The sequence below is a fragment of the Panthera leo genome, chromosome D1, assembly GCF_018350215.1.
Source record: "Panthera leo isolate Ple1 chromosome D1, P.leo_Ple1_pat1.1, whole genome shotgun sequence".
In the NCBI taxonomy this organism is placed as follows: Eukaryota; Metazoa; Chordata; class Mammalia; order Carnivora; family Felidae; genus Panthera; species Panthera leo.
In genome coordinates, this window is record NC_056688.1 from 48,548,862 (window position 1) to 48,569,977 (window position 21,116).

At 39.2% G+C, this 21,116-nt stretch overlaps 1 protein-coding gene across 3 annotated transcripts in view; it reads left to right on the top strand.

Annotated features, from left to right (window-relative positions):
- The window catches only part of LOC122201112 (disks large homolog 2-like), a 1,368,059-nt gene that overhangs the window by 1,013,418 nt on the left and 333,525 nt on the right, over positions 1-21,116 (top strand). For all 3 annotated transcript variants that reach the window (XM_042907026.1, XM_042907024.1, XM_042907025.1), the window contains one exon: positions 11,587-11,743. In XM_042907026.1, coding sequence (XP_042762960.1) covers positions 11,587-11,743 — 157 coding nt within the window. The remainder of the gene's footprint in view (positions 1-11,586; positions 11,744-21,116) is intronic.

Here is a 21,116-nt window from a genome sequence, read left to right on the forward strand (position 1 = left end):
GGTCATAAGTTAACAGCTCTGCTCGGAAAGCGGGAAGGCTGGAGGACAAAGGGAGGGAGAGTTGCTGAGCCCCCAGACGACAGAGCTCAGCTTGGCAGGGAACAAAGGCACTCTCCAGCGCCATCTCCCTCGCCCATCCCCCAGCCAAAATCCAAAAGGGAACCAGTTCCTGCCAGGGAACTTGCTCCACACAAACACCCAACGCTGTGCTTCTGCGGAGCTACCCCTCTGGCAGCGGGTCTGACTCCCTCCCGCTGCCACAGGGCCCCTCCTGAAGTGGATCACCTAAGGAGAAGCGAGCTAAGCCTGCCCCTCCAGCCCCCGTGCACCTTGCCTACCCACCGCAGCTAATACGCCAGATCCCCAGCACCACAAGCCTGGCAGTGTGCAAGTAGCCCAGACAGACCATGCCACCCCACAGTGAATCTTGCCCCTAGGAGAGGGGAAGAGAAGGCACACACCAGTCTGACTGTGGCCCCAGCGGTGGGCTGGGGGCAGACATCAGGTCGGACTGCGGCCCCGCTCACCAACACAAGTTATTCAAGACAGCACAGGGGAAGTGCCCTGCAGTTTGGCACCACTCCAGGAACTATCCAAAATGACCAAACAGAAGAATTCCCCTCAGAAGAATCTCCAGGAAATAACAACAGCTAATGAACTGATCAAAAAGGATTTAAATAATATACAGAAAGTGAATTTAGAATAATAGTCATAAAATTAATCGCTGGGCTGGAAAACAGTATAGAGGACAGCAGAGAATCTCTTGCTACAGAGATCAAGGGACTAAGGAACAGTCACGAGGAGCTGAAAAGTGCTTTAAATGAAATGCAAAACAAAATGGAAACGACGAAGCTCGGATTGAAGAGGCAGAGGAGAGAATAGGTGAACTAGAAGATAAAGTTACAGAAAAAGAGGAAGCTGAGAAAAAGAGAGATAAAAAAATCCAGGAGTATGAGGGGAAAATTAGAGAACTAAGTGATACACTAAAAAGAAATAATATACACATAATTGGTATCCCAGAGGAGGAAGAGAGAGGGAAAGGTACTGAAGGGGTACTTGAAGAAATAATAGCTGAGAACTTCCCTGAACTGGGGAAGGAAAAAGGCATTGAAATCCAAGAGGCACAGAGAACTCCCTTCAGACGTAACTTGAATCGATCTTCTGCACGACATATCATAGTGAAACTGGCAAAATACAAGGATAAAGAGAAAATTCTGAAAGCAGCAAGGGATAAACGTGCCCTAACATATAAAGGGAGATCTATAAGACTCGTGACTGATCTCTCTTTTGAAACTTGGCAGGCCAGAAAGGATTGGCACGAGATCTACAATGTGCTGAACAGAAAAAATATGCAGCCAAGAATCCTTTATCCAGCAAGTCTGTCATTTAGAATAGAAGGAGAGATAAATGTCTTCCCAAACAAACAAAAACTGAAGGAATTTGTCACCACTAAACCAGCCCTACAAGAGATGCTAAGGGGGATCCTGTGAGACAAAGTACCAGAGACATCACTACAAGCATAAAACATACAGACATCACAATGACTCTAAACCCGTATCTTTCTATAATAACACTGAATGTAAATGGACTAAATGCGCCAACCAAAAGACATAGGCTATCAGAATGGATAAAAAAACAAGACCCATCTATTTGCTGTCTACAAGAGACTCATTTTAGATCTGAGGACACCTTCAGATTGAGAGTGAGGGGATGGAGAACTATTTATCATGCTACTGGAAGCCAAAAGAAAGCTGGAGTAGCCATACTTATATCAGACAAACTAGACTTTAAATTAAAGGCTGTAACAAGAGATGAAGAAGGGCATTATATAATAATTACAGGGTCTATCCATCAGGAAGAGCTAACAATTATAAATGTCTATGTGCCGAATACCGGAGCCCCCAAATATATAAAACAATTACTCATAAACATAAGCAGCCTTATTGATAAGAATGTGGTAATTGCAGGGGACTTTTAACACTCCACTTACAGAAATGGATAGATCATCTAGACACATGGTCAATAAAGAAACAAGGGCCCTGAATGATACATTGAATCAGATGGACTTGACAGATATATTTAGAACTCTGCATCCCAAAGCAACAGAATATACTTTCTTCTCCAGTGCACATGGAACATTCTCCAAGATAGATCATATACTGGGTCACAAAACAGCCCTTCATAAGTTTACAAGAATTGAAATTATACCATGCATACTTTCAGACCACAATGCTATGAAACTTGAAATCAACCACAGGAAAAAGTCTGGAAAACCTCCAAAAGCATGGAGGTTAAAGAACACCCTACTAAAGAATGAGTGGGTCAACCAGGCAATTAGAGAAGAAATTAAAAAATATATGGAAACAAACGAAAATGAAAATACAACAATCCAAACGCTTTGGGACGCAGCGAAGGCACTCCTGAGAGTAAAATACATCGCAATCCAGGCCTATCTCAAGAAACAAGAAAAATCCCAAATACAAAATCTAATAGCACACCTAAAGGAAATAGAAGCAGAACAGCAAAGACACCCCAAACCCAGCAGAAGAAGAGAAATCATAAAGATCAGAGCAGAAATAAACAATATAGAATCTAAAAAAACTGTAGAGCAGATCAACGAAACCAAGAGTTGGTTTTTTGAAAAAATAAACAAAATTGACAAACCTCTAGCCAGGCTTCTCACAAAGAAAAGGGAGATGACCCAAATAGATAAAATCATGAATGAAAATGGAATTATTACAACAAATTGGACAACCTGGAAGAAATGGACAAATTCCTAAACACCCACACTCTCCCAAAACTCAATCAGGAGGAAATAGAAAGCTTGAACAGACCCATAACCAGCAAAGAAATTGAATCGGTTATCAAAAATCTCCCAACAAATAAGAGTCCAGGACCAGATAGCTTCCCAGGGGAGTTCTACCAGAAGTTTAAAGCAGAGATAATACCTATCCTTCTCAAGCTATTCCAAAAAATAAAAAGGGAGGAAAACTTACAGACTCATTCTATGAAGCCAGTATTACTTTGATTCCTAAACCAGACAGAGACCCAGTAAAAAAAGAGAACTACAGGCCAATATCCCTGATGAATATGGATGCAAAAATTCTCAATAAGATACTAGCAAATCGAATTCAACAGCATATAAAAAGAATTATTCACCATGATCAAGTGGGATTCATTCCTGGGATGTAGGGCTGGTTCAACATTCACAAATCAATCAATGTGATACATCACATTAATAAAAGAAAAGATAAGAACCATATGATCCTGTCAATCGATGCAGAAAAGGCCTTTGACAAAATCCAGCACTTTTCTTAATAAAAACCCTTGAGAAAGTTGGGATAGAAGGAACATACTTACACATCATAAAAGCCATTTATGAAAAGCCCACAGCTAACATCATCCTCAATGAGGAAAAACTGAGAGCTTTTTCCCTGAGATCAGGAACACGACAGGGATGCCCACTCTCACCGCTGTTGTTTAACATAGTGTTGGAAGTTCTAGCATCAGCAATCAGACAACAAAAGGAAATCAAAGGCATCAAAATTGGCAACGATGAAGTAAAGCTTTCGCTTTTTGCAGATGACATGATATTATACATGGAAAATCCGATAGACTCCACCAAAAGTCTGCTAGAACTGATACATGAATTCAGCAAAGTTGCAGGATACAAAATCAATGTACAGAAATCAGTTGCATTCTTATACACTAACAATGAAGCAACAGAAAGACAAATAAAGAAACTGATCCCATTCACAATTGCACCAAGAAGCATAAAATACCTAGGAATAAATCTAACCAAAGATGTACAAGATCTGTATGCTGAAAACTATAGAAAGCTTATGAAGGTAATTGAAGAAGATATAAAGAAATGGAAAGACATTCTGTGCTCATGGATTGGAAGAATAAATATTGTCAAAATGTCAATACTACCCAAAGCTATCTACACATTCAATGCAATCCCAATCAAAATTGCACCAGCATTCTTCTCGAAACTAGAACAAGCAATCCTAAAATTCATATGGAACCACAAAAGGCCCCGAATAGACAAAGTAATTTTGAAGAAGAAGACCAAAGCAGGAGGCATCACAATCCCAGACTTTAGCCTCTACTACAAAGCTGTCATCATCAAGACAGCATGGTATTGGCACAAAAACAGACACATAGACCAATGGAATAGAATAGAAACCCCAGAACTAGACCCACAAACGTATGGCCAACTAATCTTTGACAAAGCAGGAAAGAACATCCAATGGAAAAAAGACAGTCTCTTTAACAAATGGTGCTGGGAGAACTGGACAGCAACATGCAGAAGGTTGAAACTAGACCACTTTCTCACACCATTCACAAAAATAAACTCAAAATGGATAAAGGACCTGAATGTGAGACAGGAAACCATCAAAACCCTAGAGGAGAAAGCAGGAAAAGACCTCTCTGACCTCAGCCATAGCAATCTCTTACTCGACACATCCCCAAGTGCAAGGGAATTAAAAGCAAAAATGAATTACTGGGACCATATGAAGATAAAAAGCTTCTGCACAGCAAAGGAAACAACCAACAAAACTAAAAGGCAACCAACGGAATGGGAAAAGATATTTGCAAATGACATATCAGACAAAGGGCTAGTATCCAAAATCTATAAAGAGCTCACCAAACTCCACACCCGAAAAACAAATAACCCAGTGAAGAAATGGGCAGAAAACACGAATAGACACTTCTCTAAAGAAGACATCCGGATGGCCAACAGGCACATGAAAAGATGCTCAACGTCGCTCCTCATCAGGGAAATACAAATCAAAACCACACTCAGATATCACCTCACGCCAGTCAGAGTGGCCAAAATGAACAAATCAGGAGACTATAGATGCTGGAGAGGATGTGGAGAAATGGGAACCCTCTTGCACCGTTGGTGGGAATGCAAATTGGTGCACCCGCTCTGGAAAGCAGTGTGGAGGTTCCTCAGAAAATTAAAAATAGACCTGCCCTATGACCCAGCAATAGCACTGCTAGGAATTTACCCAAGGGATACAGGAGTACTGATGCATGGGGGCACTTGTACCCCAATGTTTATAGCAGCACTCTCAACAATAGCCAAATTAATGGAAAGAGCGTAAATGTCCATCAACTGATGAATGGATAAAGAGATTGTGGTTTATATACACAATGGAGTACTACATGGCAATGAGAAAGAATGAAATAGGGCCCTTTGTAGCAGCGTGGATGGAACTGGAGAGTGTGATGCTAAGTGAAATGAGCCATACAGAGAAAGACAGATACCATATGTTTTCACTCTTATGTAGATCCTGAGAAACTTAACAGAAACCCATGGAGGAGGGGAAGGAAAAAAAAAAAGAGGTTAGAGAGGGAGGGAGCCAAAACATAAGAGACTCTTAAAAACTGAGAACAAACTGAGGGTTGATGGGGGATGGGAGGGAGGGGAGGTTGGGTGATGGGTATTGAGGAGGGCACGTTTTGGGATGAGCACTGGGTGTTGTATGGAAACCAATTTGACAATAAATTTCATATTAAAAATAAATAAATAATAAATAAATAAATATATAAATAAAGTAAAATAAAATAAAAATTTGTCTTAAAAAAAAAAAAAGAAAGAAGAGAGAGTTCTGGTGTTTACTACCTGTGTGAACATAAGCTGTGTGTCCAAAGCTCAACTAGCTTAGACAAGTTAACTTGTGTAAGTATCAGTATAATAGAATTTGTAATTCTTCACAAGGTTTTCATCCTCTAACAGAAAAAAATGTAAACACTTTAAAATCTATAGTTTAATGTAACAGGTTATTAGTGTAAGAAGTTTCAGTTAGGGGTGCTTGGCTGTCTCAGTAGGAAGAGCATATGACTCTTGGTCTTGGGTTCGTGAGTTTGAACCTCACTTTGGGTATAGACATTACCAAAAAAATAAATGAAAACTTTATAAAGAAAAAAAAGTGCAAGTTAGAAAAAGTAAATCATTTGGAGTTTGTTTAGGATATTCTATTTGCACACCATTTACAGATTTATTTCTTTGTCATTTCCCCTCATTATTAAACTAAATATCAAAAAGGCATCATAATTACTGTGATATAAAAATTCTATTTTAAAAACAGTATTTAAATCCTGCAAGTTGACAAAATTCCACATAATTTGGTTTAAAAGACTTGTCCAGGTAAAATAAATAAAATGTAGTCACTCAAGAATTATATGTTTTGTGTTCAAGGGTGACTAACAAAATTCCCCCCGATGGTAATGGGAAGTTTGTTTCATAAAGATCTTTTAAAGCTGTATTTTCTCTGAAGAGAGTCACTTAGCATACTAAACATGTAAGGACAATCCTTACTTCCAAAAGAATCATCTTCTCTCCCATTTTACTATTAAAATACCAAGTTTTCTCCATGAAGCTTTCATTTTTTCATTTCTGATAAAATCATGAGCAAAAGAAATCTTTTGCTTTCCTCTTGGCTTTGTATGAAGTGCAAATATGATGCAACATACAGCTTTTATGTCTGAGAAACCTGAGGGGGAGATGAGAGACTCTTGCACACTAGAAAATGAACCTGTCTAAGGAGGGCCATGTCTGCCTAATTGTTGCTATGAGACAAGGTTAAGAACCAGTGTTCACAGAATGTCTGTTTTTTTTCCTATAAAATAATAAATCTATACAATTTTAAACGTAAGCAACAATTCAAAAATTTGTAAACACTGGGTCACATTAAGCCATTATCTTTCTGATTTGCAACCTCTGGAATATATCATACTCTAGACTCTGGGATTTTGAGTGAGAAAAATCTGTGTCTTAATCCTGCCTTTGTTAACTTACTAAAATCAGTAAAAACTTGGAAAGCAGTCTCATTTCAATAATGTAAAAAGTTTTCTTTCCCTCTCTCTCTGCCCCTTCCCTACCGGATCGATCGATCTCTCTCTCTCTCTCTCTCCTAAATAAATAAACATTTAAACATAAATAATTAGGGTGCTTGGGTGGCTCAGTCAGTTGAGCTTCCAACTTTGGCTCAGGTCATGATCTCGTGGTTGATGAGTTCGAGACCCGCATTGGGTTCTATGCTGACAGCTCAGAGCCTGGAGCCTGCTTTGGATTCTGTGTCTCCCTCTCTCTCTGCCCCTCCCTTGCTCATGCTCTGTTTCTCTCTGTCTGAAAAATAAATAATCATTAAAACATATTTTTAAAAATAAATAAATAAATAAATAAATAATAAAATGAATACTTATACACTTGCCATCTAGATTGCACTTTTAACATTTTACTTCACTTATTCTATAAAATATCTATCCATCTATCTATCCAATCATCTGTCCATCTTCCTTTTTGGATCAGTTTCAAAGTAGTTGCATGTTGACATCTCTGTGCATCTCTCATTAGATTGTCTTGAGGAATAAATGGAATGATGCACATAAAGCATCAAAGATAATATCTAGCACATAGATAACCCTTTCTCTCCATCTATGTTTACTATGTATAACTTGAATGTCATTGGTTGTACTAAGAATGTGTGTTTTAAACTTGAGTGAAGAGGAATATTTCTACAACTTTTTCTTCAAGATCCTGTTGGCCCCTACCTTCAAAATGTATCCAGAATCTGGACTTCCGGTTGCAGTCAAAATACAGTATCCCCTTTCTCTCTAATCATCCCTCTTATTAAAATACACGCACACACATGCACATATACACACACACATATGCACACACAGCTTAAGACATAATAAAACAAACAAACGTGGGAAGACTCTACAAATTGGAAATCAGTAAGACCAGCTCAGAGAGGAGTGATACTGTGGTGAGTTTCTTAAATTTTCTTTTTACTTCCTATATGTCCTGGATGGAGCCCTGGAGACGCCTTCACCCTGGCACCCCTACCAATAAGGACAGACAAAAAAAGCCTCAAGAAAGCCTGCAACCCATATCCAAAAGATTGGGAAAAGGATAGATTAATAGAACAGGGAGACTTTTGATAATACTTCCCTAACTCTAGCCAAACACCAAAGGCAAAACCCTCACTGCAGTGCCAGTGGACTGTGCAGATAGCTAGACATCTGGCCCCATTAGGGGAAGCCAGGAGAGGCAGTTCTAAGATGACCCTGGACTTCCTCCACTGGGGTGATGTCAGTGGGCCAAATAAAAGCTGAACTTCCACCCCTATCCAGCAGCAAACAGGCAGAACAAGGTGACATGCTAGTTGACCTCCACTCCCCACTTGGGGGCTGAACTTGCACCTTCATCCAGCTGCAACAAGCCTGGAACGAGATGGCGCTCATTAGTATTCCATGTCCCTACTCCTGGTATTGGTGGGGACCACCAGGGAGCTGAACTACTGCTGGTCAGTGGCATTGAGGTAGAAGGGGGAAGAGGGAAGCAGTGCTAGTTGGCAAACCACTTTCCCCAGTAGGGTAATGAGCTGAACTTCTAGCCACACTCAGAGGCAAGGAGGCAGAACAAAATGGCTCAAGGCAGTGCTAGTCAGCACCCTATTTCCACTCCCCCATTGGTGTCAGTGGGCCCATAGGGAACTGAGTTTCAACCCCCACTAAGTGGAAATGAGGTAGAATGAGTGGAATACCAGTTGGTACCCCCACTTTCCTCCTTGGTGTCACCAGGGACAAGTAAGAAGCTGAATATCCATTTCACTGGCATCTGCAAGTTATTCCTAAATTGATCTACAAGCTGAAAAAAACTAAGGTTAAGTAGAATATAGTATTTTATACTGTAATACCCAAGTGTCCAGTATATAATAAAATAAAATCACTTCTTATTCCAAGAACCAGGAAAATCTCCAACTGATGCCAACACTGAGATAACATAGGAGTTAGAATTATTTGACAAGGATTTTAAAATACCCATCATGCTTCACTAGGCAATTCCACACAGACTTGAAATAAATGGAGAAAAAAATGAAAGTCTCCACAAAAGAAAAGAAGATAGATAGATAGATAGATAGATAGATTTTTCAGCTTTAAGATCCATTTGTTATATATATAACAAATGGATCTTAAAGCTGAAAAATATAAAAACCAAAATAAAAAAAACTCATTGAATGGGGTCAAGAGCAGAATAAATATGACAGAAGAAAGAACAGCTGAATCTGAAGATAGGAGGATAGAAATTACTCAGTCTGGCCACAGAGAGAAAATTGACTGGAAATATACCCACTGCCTACCACTTCCTCTAATACTACCCTCAGCCAAGTCACTCTTTTGCCTGCATATAGCAATTAGCCACATAACTCATCTCACTTTTTCAAATGTTTCCCCTTGAATATATTTTATGCCAAAGTAACCATTTAAAAATATAAATCAGATCAAGTAATCTTCTCAGTGTTTCCCTATTTCTGTCAGAGTAAAACTCAAAGTTTTAGAATGGTATACAAGGCCCTACAGGATTTATCCCCTGTTGTCTCTCTGCCTGTGGTAGGTGAAATTCTAAGATGGCCCCGTGATTTCTACCCCATGATGTTACTCCCACAGTTAAGTTACCTTATATGGGAAAAAGAATTTGCAAGTGTAGTTAAGGTTACTAATCACTTGATCCTAAAGTAAGGAGATTATCTGGGTGGGCCTAACAATATCACACATACCATTGAAAAGCAGAAAGTTAAATCTAGCTAGTTGTGGAAGAACAAGTCAAAGAAACTCCAAATGAGAAAAGGATTCAGTGTGCCATTGCCAGCTAACAAGGAATGTGAGTAGCCTCTGGGGCCTGAGAGAGACTCCCATCTGGTGTCCAGCAAGGAAACAGGGAGCTCAGTCTCTTTGATGGCTCTTTTTATATGTCATCTTGACTGGGCCACAGGGCACCCAGGTATTTAGTCAAATGGGGCAGGGATGTTTGTTTTGTGTATAAACTTTCTGAGTACCTGGAACAGTTCCTGGTATAGTAGTGCTTACAGAGTATTTGTAGAGTAAAATAAATTAACTCTATGTCGAGCTATTTTTGACTTAATGCATTGCATTATAATATATTACTTAGAGTCCATGCTGTATGTGCATTTTACACCCTTCCTCAAAATTAGGCCAAACATAGATATATAATGCATTGCTTTGTGCATGGGAATGTGATAACAAATAACAGATTCTGTGTAGTCATTAGTATAAAAAAAATACTCTTTTTTTATACTAGGAGGGCTCTTTGCCATTTTTACATCATTAAGGGAAACTTTAATGACTGAAACTGGGATTTTGGGGAGAGGATGGTAGGTGATACAAAAGTGCCTTGGTCAAACCCAAGACTTAGAGAATACATTTTTTTTTTAACTACTAATAAGAATATAGAACTAGATGTCTTCTAGCTCCCTTAAAATTCTATATTCCATAGTTATCTACCCTCTACACAAACTCAACTAACTAACGACTCAAGATTTTTGTCTCTCATCTTTTTGCTGATGACCCTCAAATCTGCATTTGCAGTCTTCTCTATGGATCCAAATTCCTAACCTTTGTCTCTAATCATTTCTGAACACCGCATGGATGACCCACCATCACCTGGAATTGAGCATGTCAAATCATACCCATCCTCATGATCCTGGATTCCAGTTCTCCCTCCTTTTTGCCAATCACTTAGCTATCATTCCATCTCTCCTCTACTGTGTAAGTTAATCTCTGGACCCACTGTTTCTCCTTTCAGATTTACTCTCTCACATTGCCCTTTCATTTCATTATCACTACTGTCACCCTTGTTCATGCTCTCACTTTCTCACATTTGGATTACTTAGTCAACATCCTAACTAATTTTTCTACCTCCCATCGTATCAACACTCTCCTCTCCAGCAATCCTACATAAGACTGTTAATGCTCCTAAAATGGATTTAAATATTCTTGGTGCCTCAGAATCTTCCAATGAGTCTCCACTGCCTACAGAGTAAATTTTAATTGATAGTCGAACAAACATGTAAGATATTTCATGATAGGACCTATTCAGACTAGTCTCTTGTCCCCCAGATTCTCTCCCCTTGGGATGCATTCATCCTACTGAGTGCTACTATGGTGCTCAATAGAAGAACAAATGAGTGGGGGGAGTGAAATGGGTGAAGGTGGTCAAAAGATACAACCTTCTACTTTTAAAATAAATAAGTCCTGGGGATGTCATATACAACATGGTGCTTAATGCTGTATTGTATGTTTGAAAGTTGCTGAGAGTAGATCTTAAAAGTTCTTATCTCAAGAATAAAAAATTGTAACTATGTGTGGTGATAGATGTTACTCAGACTCCTTCTCGTGATCATTTCATGATATACAAATATCGAATCATTACATTGTACACCTGAAACTAATATAATATTATATGTCAATTATGTCTCAATTTTAAAAAATACAAGAACAGATGTTTTAAGCAAAGGAAAAGTAGAAGTAAAGCTAGTTTAAGAAAATGTTTTGGAATTAAAGGATGACCTTGCATGATATTGCATTTTTGTAGTGAGGAACTCAGACATCTGCCATGAAATCAGCATTTTTCTTGGAGTACTAATGTATCTTACGTTGACAAGATAGGTAGTGAGTTGCTGGTATCAAATATCTCAATGAAAGTAAAATCAACCTAAATCTTGAGTGGGTCACCCCGTGAGCTCTGTTTTCCACTTGTTTCTTCAGGGAGCCCCGCAAGGTTGTCCTGCACAAAGGCTCCACTGGCCTGGGCTTCAACATCGTGGGCGGGGAAGATGGAGAAGGTATTTTTGTATCATTCATTCTGGCTGGTGGACCAGCAGATCTGAGTGGGGAGCTCCAGAGAGGAGACCAGATCCTATCCGTGAGTATTTCTTCTTAATCTTCATCCCTCCATATCTGACACCATTTGAGAAAAATTCACTTTCAATTATGACTGCAGAAGCATCTTAATTTAAAAGGAAAAATGGCTGACAGCATTATGGCTTTCAGTACATGTTACAGTTTAAATGGTGTTAAAGTGTTAGATGCTTATTACTTACTTCCCTCAGATATAGGTAAAAGTGCTCATGTTTTCATTTAGGTTTCCTGAGACATACTTGTGTCCAATAGAACATTGAGAAACATGCCTTTTTAATGTTTATTTAGTTTTGAGAGAGAGAAAGAGAGAGTGCAAGCAGGAAAGGGAAGAGAAAGCGGGAGACACAGAATCCAAAGCAGTCTCCAGGCTCTGAGCTGTCCCCACAGAGCACGGGGCTCGAACGCACGAATCGCAAGACCATGACCTGAGTCAAAGTCAGTTGCTTAACTGACTGAGCCACCCAGACACCCTGAGAAGCATAACTGTTTAAGGTATATTATTTATTTTTAATGCAGACCTTTTTTCCAGATCCATGACTGTACTCTAAAAACAGCATTTTTATAAGCATATTGTTTGTTGCATATAACTATATATGAAAATATATAAAATATGCAGTTGGGTGCCATTGATAACTGGTAGCACACACCATTTACCTAAATACAAGAATTACCAGCAACAAGTTATTAAGCACTTATTGTTAACTAGGCACTTTATAAAAGTGATTTTTGATTCTCACAATCTCCCTGAAATTTATTACCCCATGTTTGATGAAAATAAGGTTCAGGGACACTTGGATAGCTCATTTGCTTAAGCATCTGACTCTTGATTTTGGCTCAGGTCATGATCTCACCTGAGATCACCAGGGTGAGTTCAAGCCCTGCGACAGGCTCTGTGTTGACAGTGTGGAGCCTGCTTAGGATTCTCTCTCTTCCTCTCTCTCTCTGCCCCTCCCCTGCTTACATGCTCTCTCTCAAAATAAATACACAAACTTTAAAAAAAATATTTGAAGAAAATAAGGTTCAGAGAGGTGAAGTCAATGTTTACCTAACTAGAGACAGTAACAGCTGGGATTTAAATATTCAGGTTTGTTTGTTTGTTTTCTTAAGATTTTATTTTTAACTAATCTCTACACCCACCATGGACCTTGAACTGACAACCCCGAGATCAAGAGTTGCATGCTCCACTGACTGAGCCAGCCAGGCATCCTTAAATATTCAGTTTTAATGCCCATCGTATGTGCTTTCTTTTTCCTCCTTCCTTCCCTTCCCCCTTCCACCTTTCCATCTGTCTTTCCTCCTCCTTTCTTCTCCTTTCTTTTATTGAAATATTTATTAACTGCCTCTTTCCACTAGATAAAGCTATCTTTCTGGTATAAACTCTGTGACAGGTAGTTATGTCCATTATGAGTGTTCATGACCATACTGAAATTTTGGTGACCATGCAAATGATACTGGGAAATAATCTAAGGAGCTAGTTCTTATGGCTGAGTTTATGGTTCATAACTCAATGAAGCACTTAGTTTGTGGTTTTACTGTATGCTTAAAAAAACTTATCTTTGTTTTATAGCTGTGATTTATAGCTAGGATTTTCCAAGTGACCTTATTTTTGTTAGCCATCATGCCTTCTCCACTTTCCCCTCCAGACACATATGATTTACCTGTATAATATAGTCAATTGGTCTGAGTAAAGTGTCCAATGGTCTGAATGGATGGCCTTGGTTTATATGTTCTGGTAGTTCTCCCACACATTAAGGCCTTTGCTTATTCATTAGCTAGCAGATGTCTGGATGGATAGGGTATGTGAGAAATAGGGTAAGGTCCCATGGCAGGGTCTCATTCTGCCATCCAAGAGCCAAACATCACCCCTTCAACTACTCCCCTCTGCATATTTCTTCTACACTTAAATGATATAGATCTATATAAATACAGACAATATATATATTGTCTGTATTTATATAGATCTATATCTATATCTATATTTATATCTGTCTTCCTCAACTTATACCGGGGTTATATCCTGATAATCCCCTTGTAAGCTGAAAATACTGTAATCAGAAATGCATTTCTTAAACATGCTCACAACACTTAAATTAGCCTACTTTTGGGAAAAATCACTGAAAAGAAAGCCTATTTTATAATATTTTGTAAGTGTTGTCTATCTCATGTAAATTACTGAATACTGTTCTGGAAGGGAAAAACAGAGTGGTTATATGGGTGCATAATTGTTGTAAGTGTATCACTTGTTCACCCTCGTGATGGCGTGGCTGAATGGGAGCTCACTGGCCAGCATCACAAGAATGTGTACCCCATATTGCTAGTTTGGGAAAAGATCGAAATCCAAAATTTGACGTACAGTTGCTAGTGAACATGTGTCACTTTTGCACCATCGTAAAGTTGAAATTTGTTAGGTCAAACTACAACTAACTCCAGGACTATCTGTATAAGATGTAACTTACCTTTGTTGACTTGTCTTTCTTTACTAAGTGGCAAAAGCTCCATGAAAGTAAATTATCTTATATCTTAAATTATCTCATTTAGCATGTGAATGGTACCTTAAAGTCTCCCTAACAATGCTGATTGAATGGAATAGTGTTGAGTAAGTATGGTGATGCTTTACAGTGTCACTGTAGCCTAGCAGGTGGACTCTAAAATTCTGTGTAAAACATACTTAGATATTTTCCTCACCCTGGATCAAAATCTGTAGCCGGAAACCACGCTGTTACTTCCCCACAGCCAGCATTCACATTGGCACAGCACTTCCCCCCCAACACAAAGCACTTTCACATGCATTAATTCTAGGGGTCTTCAAAGCAATTCTACATGTCACTATAAGTTATTATTACTCTCACTTTCTACATCAGGAAAAAGCGATTTAGAAAGGCTGAATGATTTGTCCAAGCTCCATAGCTACTGACTATGATGTTGGACTCAAAATCAAGTTTCCTGACCCCAAATCAGTGTTCTTTCTCCTCATAGCACAATCTCTCTTCAAAACCTGTCAGTGATCTCATTCAACACCTTCTTGTCTCATTCAACACTGCTCTGTGTGCGCACGCACTCGGGAGCACACAGAACTATAAAATTTTTTTTAAATGTTTATTCACTTTTTGAGAGACAGAGTGTGAACAGGGCAGGAGCACAGAGAGAGGGAAACACAGAATCCAAAGCAGGCTCCAGGCTCAGAGGTGTCAACACAGAGCCCGATGCAGGGCTTGAACTCATGAGCCATGAGATCATGACCTGAGCTGAAGTCAGATGCTTAACCCACTGAGCCACCCAGGCACCCTGGGAACACACAGAACTATAAAGAGCTAAGACTTCCATGTTACTTTTGAGTCGATCACTATTATAACAAGTGTACCCTTATAACCACCCAATGCCTTGTTATGTTCATTTTTTAAGTAAGCTCTATGCCCAGCATGGGGCTTGAATTCACAACTCTGAGATCAAGTGTCACAGGCTCTACCAACTGTGCCAGCCAGTCACCTCCTTATTATGTTCATTTTACAGGTAAAGAAACGGAGTCAAAGAGATGACATTAGGCTCCGTTTAAATGAAAAATGCATGAAACCATAGGTTTTATTTGTTTTAACTTTTAGGCATGTGGTAGAAAAATGGGATGAGCTAATAATCTTATGGCTCAACAAAGAAAATTCATAACTATTTCTGTTTTCAAAAGGAGATGTATCCATTTAAATATTACTGCCAGAACCACGAAAGAAAAGAAGACAACAATCAGAATTACAGTCTTCTTAGAAATTACATTTTTCAGAACATTACAATAGTCTCTGACATTCAGATATCATATCCTTTCTTATGTATAACATTTGCAAAGACAGTTCAATGATAAAAATATTAGCTGTTTTTTGCAATTGAAAGGAAGAGGGAACATTTCCCTTTTTTACCTTGCAAAAAGACATTTAAACTCTGGCTAGAAATTACCTAGTTTCAAGACCCAGTATTGGAATTTCATTGGTTAACACTGAAAGAAAAGAATAAGCAAATTTGAGAAGCTCAAATGTTACAATATGGAAAGGAAACAGCAGAATGGAATTATTAACAATGGAATATGGAGGATATGATATTTTGCCTCTACAGCTGGCACAAGATATAAAAGGACAAGCTCTAACTTCCTGGAAAACACAAGAACAAAAACTCTGTATAGCAATCAAGAGTTAAATACAAACTCAATGCTTATTACTAGATTATGTAAGGTTATTTTGTAAATAACTTATGCTAACAGTAATGTAGTTAAGTTCAGAGAAGAAAACTTGAATCCCCAGGGAGGAGAGCTGTGGGAGTAGGTCTCTGTCCTCAATTGGTGTTCATTGAGAAGACTTGAATACGAGATAATTACCTTTCTAATCAGGGGCAGAATGTCCATTCTTGTTTTCCAGAACTATTCTCCCTCACAGACTATACAATCTTTAGAGATAACTCATTTCATTGATGACGTACTATGTGACAGATTTTTGTAGCAGGATTTGAGATCTCAGGAGATGAATGAGATAAACATCCTGATCTTAAAATGTTCACAGCCTAAAAGTAAATATATCAATATATCTATTATATGTGAATACATAGATCTGGTTATGGATATAGATGTAGATATAGGATAGGTATAGTGGCACACTGAGGAAGAAAGGAGACAAAACACTTTGAATCAAGCACATCGTAAGTACTCAGTCCTCCTATTACTACTAACAATTTTGCCTTAAGAATGTATTCAGTGTTTTTAAAAAAGGTCAGATAACTATGTCTAAAGAAGACCTTTTTTTATAGAGTTTGAGTCGTTCCTTCTTTGGGACAAGAGGTTGGACCTGAAGAGCATTTCCCAAAGTGTGTTTCACAGGACAGTAAAAGAGCAGAATCGCATTAAGGTGCTAATGAGACAAAGGGTTCCCTGGTATCAGGTTTCTTCAGTAAAGAACTTTTCAAAAACATCTGTTTACCAGTGTGTATTGGAAATCCCTTTAGAGGCATAGAAAGTATCCATCTTTTCCCAAACGTATTTGACCATCAAACCTCTACGTGAGGAGCACTTCACAGGACAACAGTAGCAGGAAATGCCAGAGTAGATATTTTTCTAATTCTCATAATTGACTCTTCCTAAACAAGGTAGCCTTACTTGACTGTAAAGAAAACCAAGTAGCCTTTTACTATGCTAAGATTATGGGTGCCATCTAGTGTTCATGCATTGTCTAAACATGGCAGCCTGAATTTGGAGGGTTCCAAAGCTCCATTGTAGAATTTTATTAACCCCCACTTCCCCCCTCCTCACCAAAACTACAGAACTAAAGTAGCTAAGAAACAAAGAGAAATCATCTTTAGGCTACATTCTATATACATACTGTGAGTGATATTTTCTAATTTCTCCTTTATGTATTCTACTTCCTGGGCATTTTTTATAAGGAGTCTTATCTGATAATTGAACCATATTCTTGAGGTATTGGTGGAGGAGAATTTAGGACATTCAACATGCAATCACATTAACTAGTGCAGTAGCTTCCTCAGGCATTCTTCCTGCAGAGGAAAAGATAAAAATGGTTCTGTTATTATTTGTTTCAATGCTTTGTTATGAAAAATGTGGAGCAAAGCATGTAGAATACCCCTATAACAAGATTCTTTTCTGTATCACCATGCAATTTTAGTTTTTTTCATTCCTCAGAACCCTCAGAAAGAGCACCTCAGCTGACCTTACTAAGTCTAAAGCTCACCCTTGATGGACTTCAAGTATTTAACTGTGTTCCAAAATACATGGCTGGGATACGTGTTGCCAAAAGCGAAACACTGCTGTTGTTGAGGTGAAGGTACAATAGATAATCATGCATCTTTACATTGAAGTTGAAATTGTATTGTGGATTTGGAAAGAGTACAAATAAGTCACAGATCACCTGGATGTTTCATTAATTCTCAGGTTACCTTGCTACCTTCATGTTTAGAGCACATATGCCAGATCCTTACTGTCACATTATTCAAATAGAATGTGAGCAATATATACACTATTCATCATCCTGGGACACTGATAAAGTCACCTTTCTCTTGTTACCTCACATGACAACTCTCCACTGCTTTCAGTATTATGGCTGAAATCCAGCCCTCCTCCTGCTCCCACCTCAAAAAGTCCCAAATTATTTCTTTAATTCCCTGAAGTGATCCTCTTAAGAGCTTACAAACCCATACCTTTCAGTGACCATATAGTATGGGCCATCTGCTTAAGGGACTATGTCTCTATATTCCTAAAACCAGCACCCCTCAAGATACCAGAGAGTCTCTGAGGCCCATGCAGGTGTGGGGACAAGAGCAATCTCCCCAGGTCTGTGCTATGTCACCTTGTTTCAAAAGCACACCAGCTCAGACTAGCAGTTTTACTAAGCCTCTCTCACCTAACCGCACCTTAAGCTTCTCTCCTCTCATCCTCAACACTGAGTCACCCAAACTCCAGCAAAACCTTCACCCTCCCCTAGGACTTTTTCTGACTGAGCTCCACGCATTCCACCTTTCCCCAACAAAAGACAGACAAGAGTCAGAGACTAAAATTAGCTTCAACACAGCAGTATCTGTTTCCAAACAGGAATGACTCAACATGCGCATTTGGATTAAGGGGGATTTCACACCTTTCCCCAAGAAAATGGGTAGATATTTATCCTCTGTATACAGCTTTGTAACTGACAGGCCATCTTCTAATTTTGTTCAAAAAAACCCACAATATTTGCTGAAGGGAATTATGAATATTTTTGGCAAATTAAACAATAGTAGTGGGGTTTTTTGTGTGTGTGTTTTGGGTTTTTTGTTTGTTTGTTTGTTTGTTTGGGTTTTTTGTGCATCTCTGCCCTCCTGTGCTTTCTCATTAAAGTATCAGGAATGCCAGGGTCCTCTCTCAGCAGGGCACCCTACTAAACACCTTTGAAGAAAAATCTAACCAAGCAGAATTGAGGATGTTTTTGAAAAGATTAAGACTTTTTGCCCCAATCCTGACCAGTTAAATGCAGGTTTCTGGCCCAGAAAGCATGTGAAGCCTCCCACAAAACTTGTGTGCCTGTTCCATGCATCTCCTGAACCCCACTTTCTCTAGACTCACTGACTCTTCAGTCTCTGGCTTTTGCCTCTCAGGAGCCCACTCAGACTTCTCTCCACCTTACTGGACTTGTCTTCATGGCCACCTCAGAGCCCAACAGCACCCCTCCTCAGGGATCACCTCAAATAAAAACAGTGGAGCCAGTGAAAAGGCTCTAAGGGAGACAGTTTTCCTCAGCCTTGGCTTCAGAGTATCACCATCCAGGGTGATGCCTGGCCCACCCACCAAAAAGTAGGGATTCAGTAAGGCCTAGCTATGCCCCATAAGTCCTTTATTATAATAGATATCCCAGGGCAAAAACATCCCCTATCACATATAACATTGAACCTTTGGGAAGAGCAAGCCTTTTAAAAGTATATCTTATCATGCCATTTCTCCCCTCTTCTTAAAAATTTTCAGTGACTTTCTGTTGTTCTTAAGGTAAAGTCCAAATTTCTTAACATGGCCTACAGGGCTTTATAAGATCTAGCTCCTGCCTGCCTCACCTGCCACAGATACACCACTTCCCCTACTCTCACTGTGTCCCAGTCACCCCAGCTTCTTTTCTCCTCCAATCAGGGGCAATACTCAAAATATTTAGCAACTTGACACATATAATTCAGCACCAGCCCATCCAGTGAATGGCCATAGTGCCAAACTACAGGATGGTAGGGAAGTGGAGTCTTCTGGCAGCCTGGGTTGTGGGTCACTTGGGGAGGGCTTACGGCAGGAATTACTTATTGGCAATTCACATGGAAGTGTTTCATTACTATAACAAAAGGAATAGCCATGTTCCTTTGGTGCAAACTCCGACCAGGTGCAAACTCCGTGCAAACTCCGTGGTGCAAACTCCGACCAGGTGCCTGTACATGTACTAAATTTTCTCTGCAAAAGAACTCAGAGTGAGCAAGGACCTTCTATTACCTAAAAGGGGACCAGAGAATGCATGAATTGTCCTAGACTTCATTTAGAAAGCATTTCCATTGTCTGACATTGAATCTGGCTAATGAATGATACCTATCAAATGAATAAACCCAATAAACTTTATGGGCATAGTACCAAAGGAAAATTATAATTGCTATTTTCTGATACATTTCTTGAGTACTACGTATTGTTATTAATACTCTCTATAGCACAACTTGTAGAGCTACAGCAAGAATAGTATCAGGAGAGAGGCATCTGGATGTCTCAGCTTGTTAAGCATCTGACTTCAGCTTAGGTCATGATCTCGCAGTCTGTGAGTTCAAGCCCCACATCGGGCTCTGCTCTGACAGCTCAGAGCCTGGAGTCTGCTTCAGATTCTGTGTCTCCCTCTCTCTCTTCCCCCTCCCCACCTCACACTCTGTCTCTCTCTCAAAAATAAATAAACATTAAAAAAAAAAGATATTCTGAATCTTCAGGACACAAAGGACCCTTTGGGACACAGGTCTGGATAAATACAAATGAGAGGAACACTAGGATTCCCAGCTGCCTTCAGAGAAGTAGGCAAGGATGAGTCTTTCATTCATTCATTAAACATTTGCTCAGTAGCTAGGTTCTGTTAAGCACTGGGGCATAGAGATGAATCATAGTCTGTGCCCTCTGAAGAAGTGTCAGAGGATCTAGATGTTGCTTCTAAGTCACCTCAATCTTAGAATCTATGTGTACAGTGGCTTCCTGTGGTGGCTCATACATCTTGTAAATGTTCTATTATTTCAGACATTTATGTTTTTCTCACTATACGGACTTAAAGTATGGACAGCCTCAGACACAAGCAAATTGACAAATTCAATTTTCTTTCTGAAGGCTGGCATTATAGAAAGCATAGCTTTGAAATCAGAAGTAATAGAGGTTCAAATACCACTGTCATTGCTGCTTATCTGTGTGATCTTGGGCAAATAATTTCATGTTCTGTTCAAGGTTGTTGTTAGGATTCGGTGAAATCATAGTACATTACCCAGAACAATACTTGTACTAAGCAGATACTCAATAAATATTATTCACTTTATCCCCAATTCTCCACTGTCCTTCCTTTGTCTTTATTGGGAAACATCTTCTCCAGAAAGCAGAAAGCCTTCTCACGTTCCCAGGCTGGGCTAATGACAGCCTCTTTTTGCCCATGTGCTGCCCCAGAATTTTCCATCAGTACTTCCCGTGTTATGTTGGAAATCACCATCTATGTGTGTGCCTCCCCACATAAGCCCGTATGTTCACTAAGGACACAACTACATTTTTTCATGATTCAGCATATCTTAAAGCTTTTAGCTTTCTGGCCAATGGAATATATTTTCCAAATCAGACAGATGCTTTCCTAGTTGACTAATAAGAATTCCAATAGATT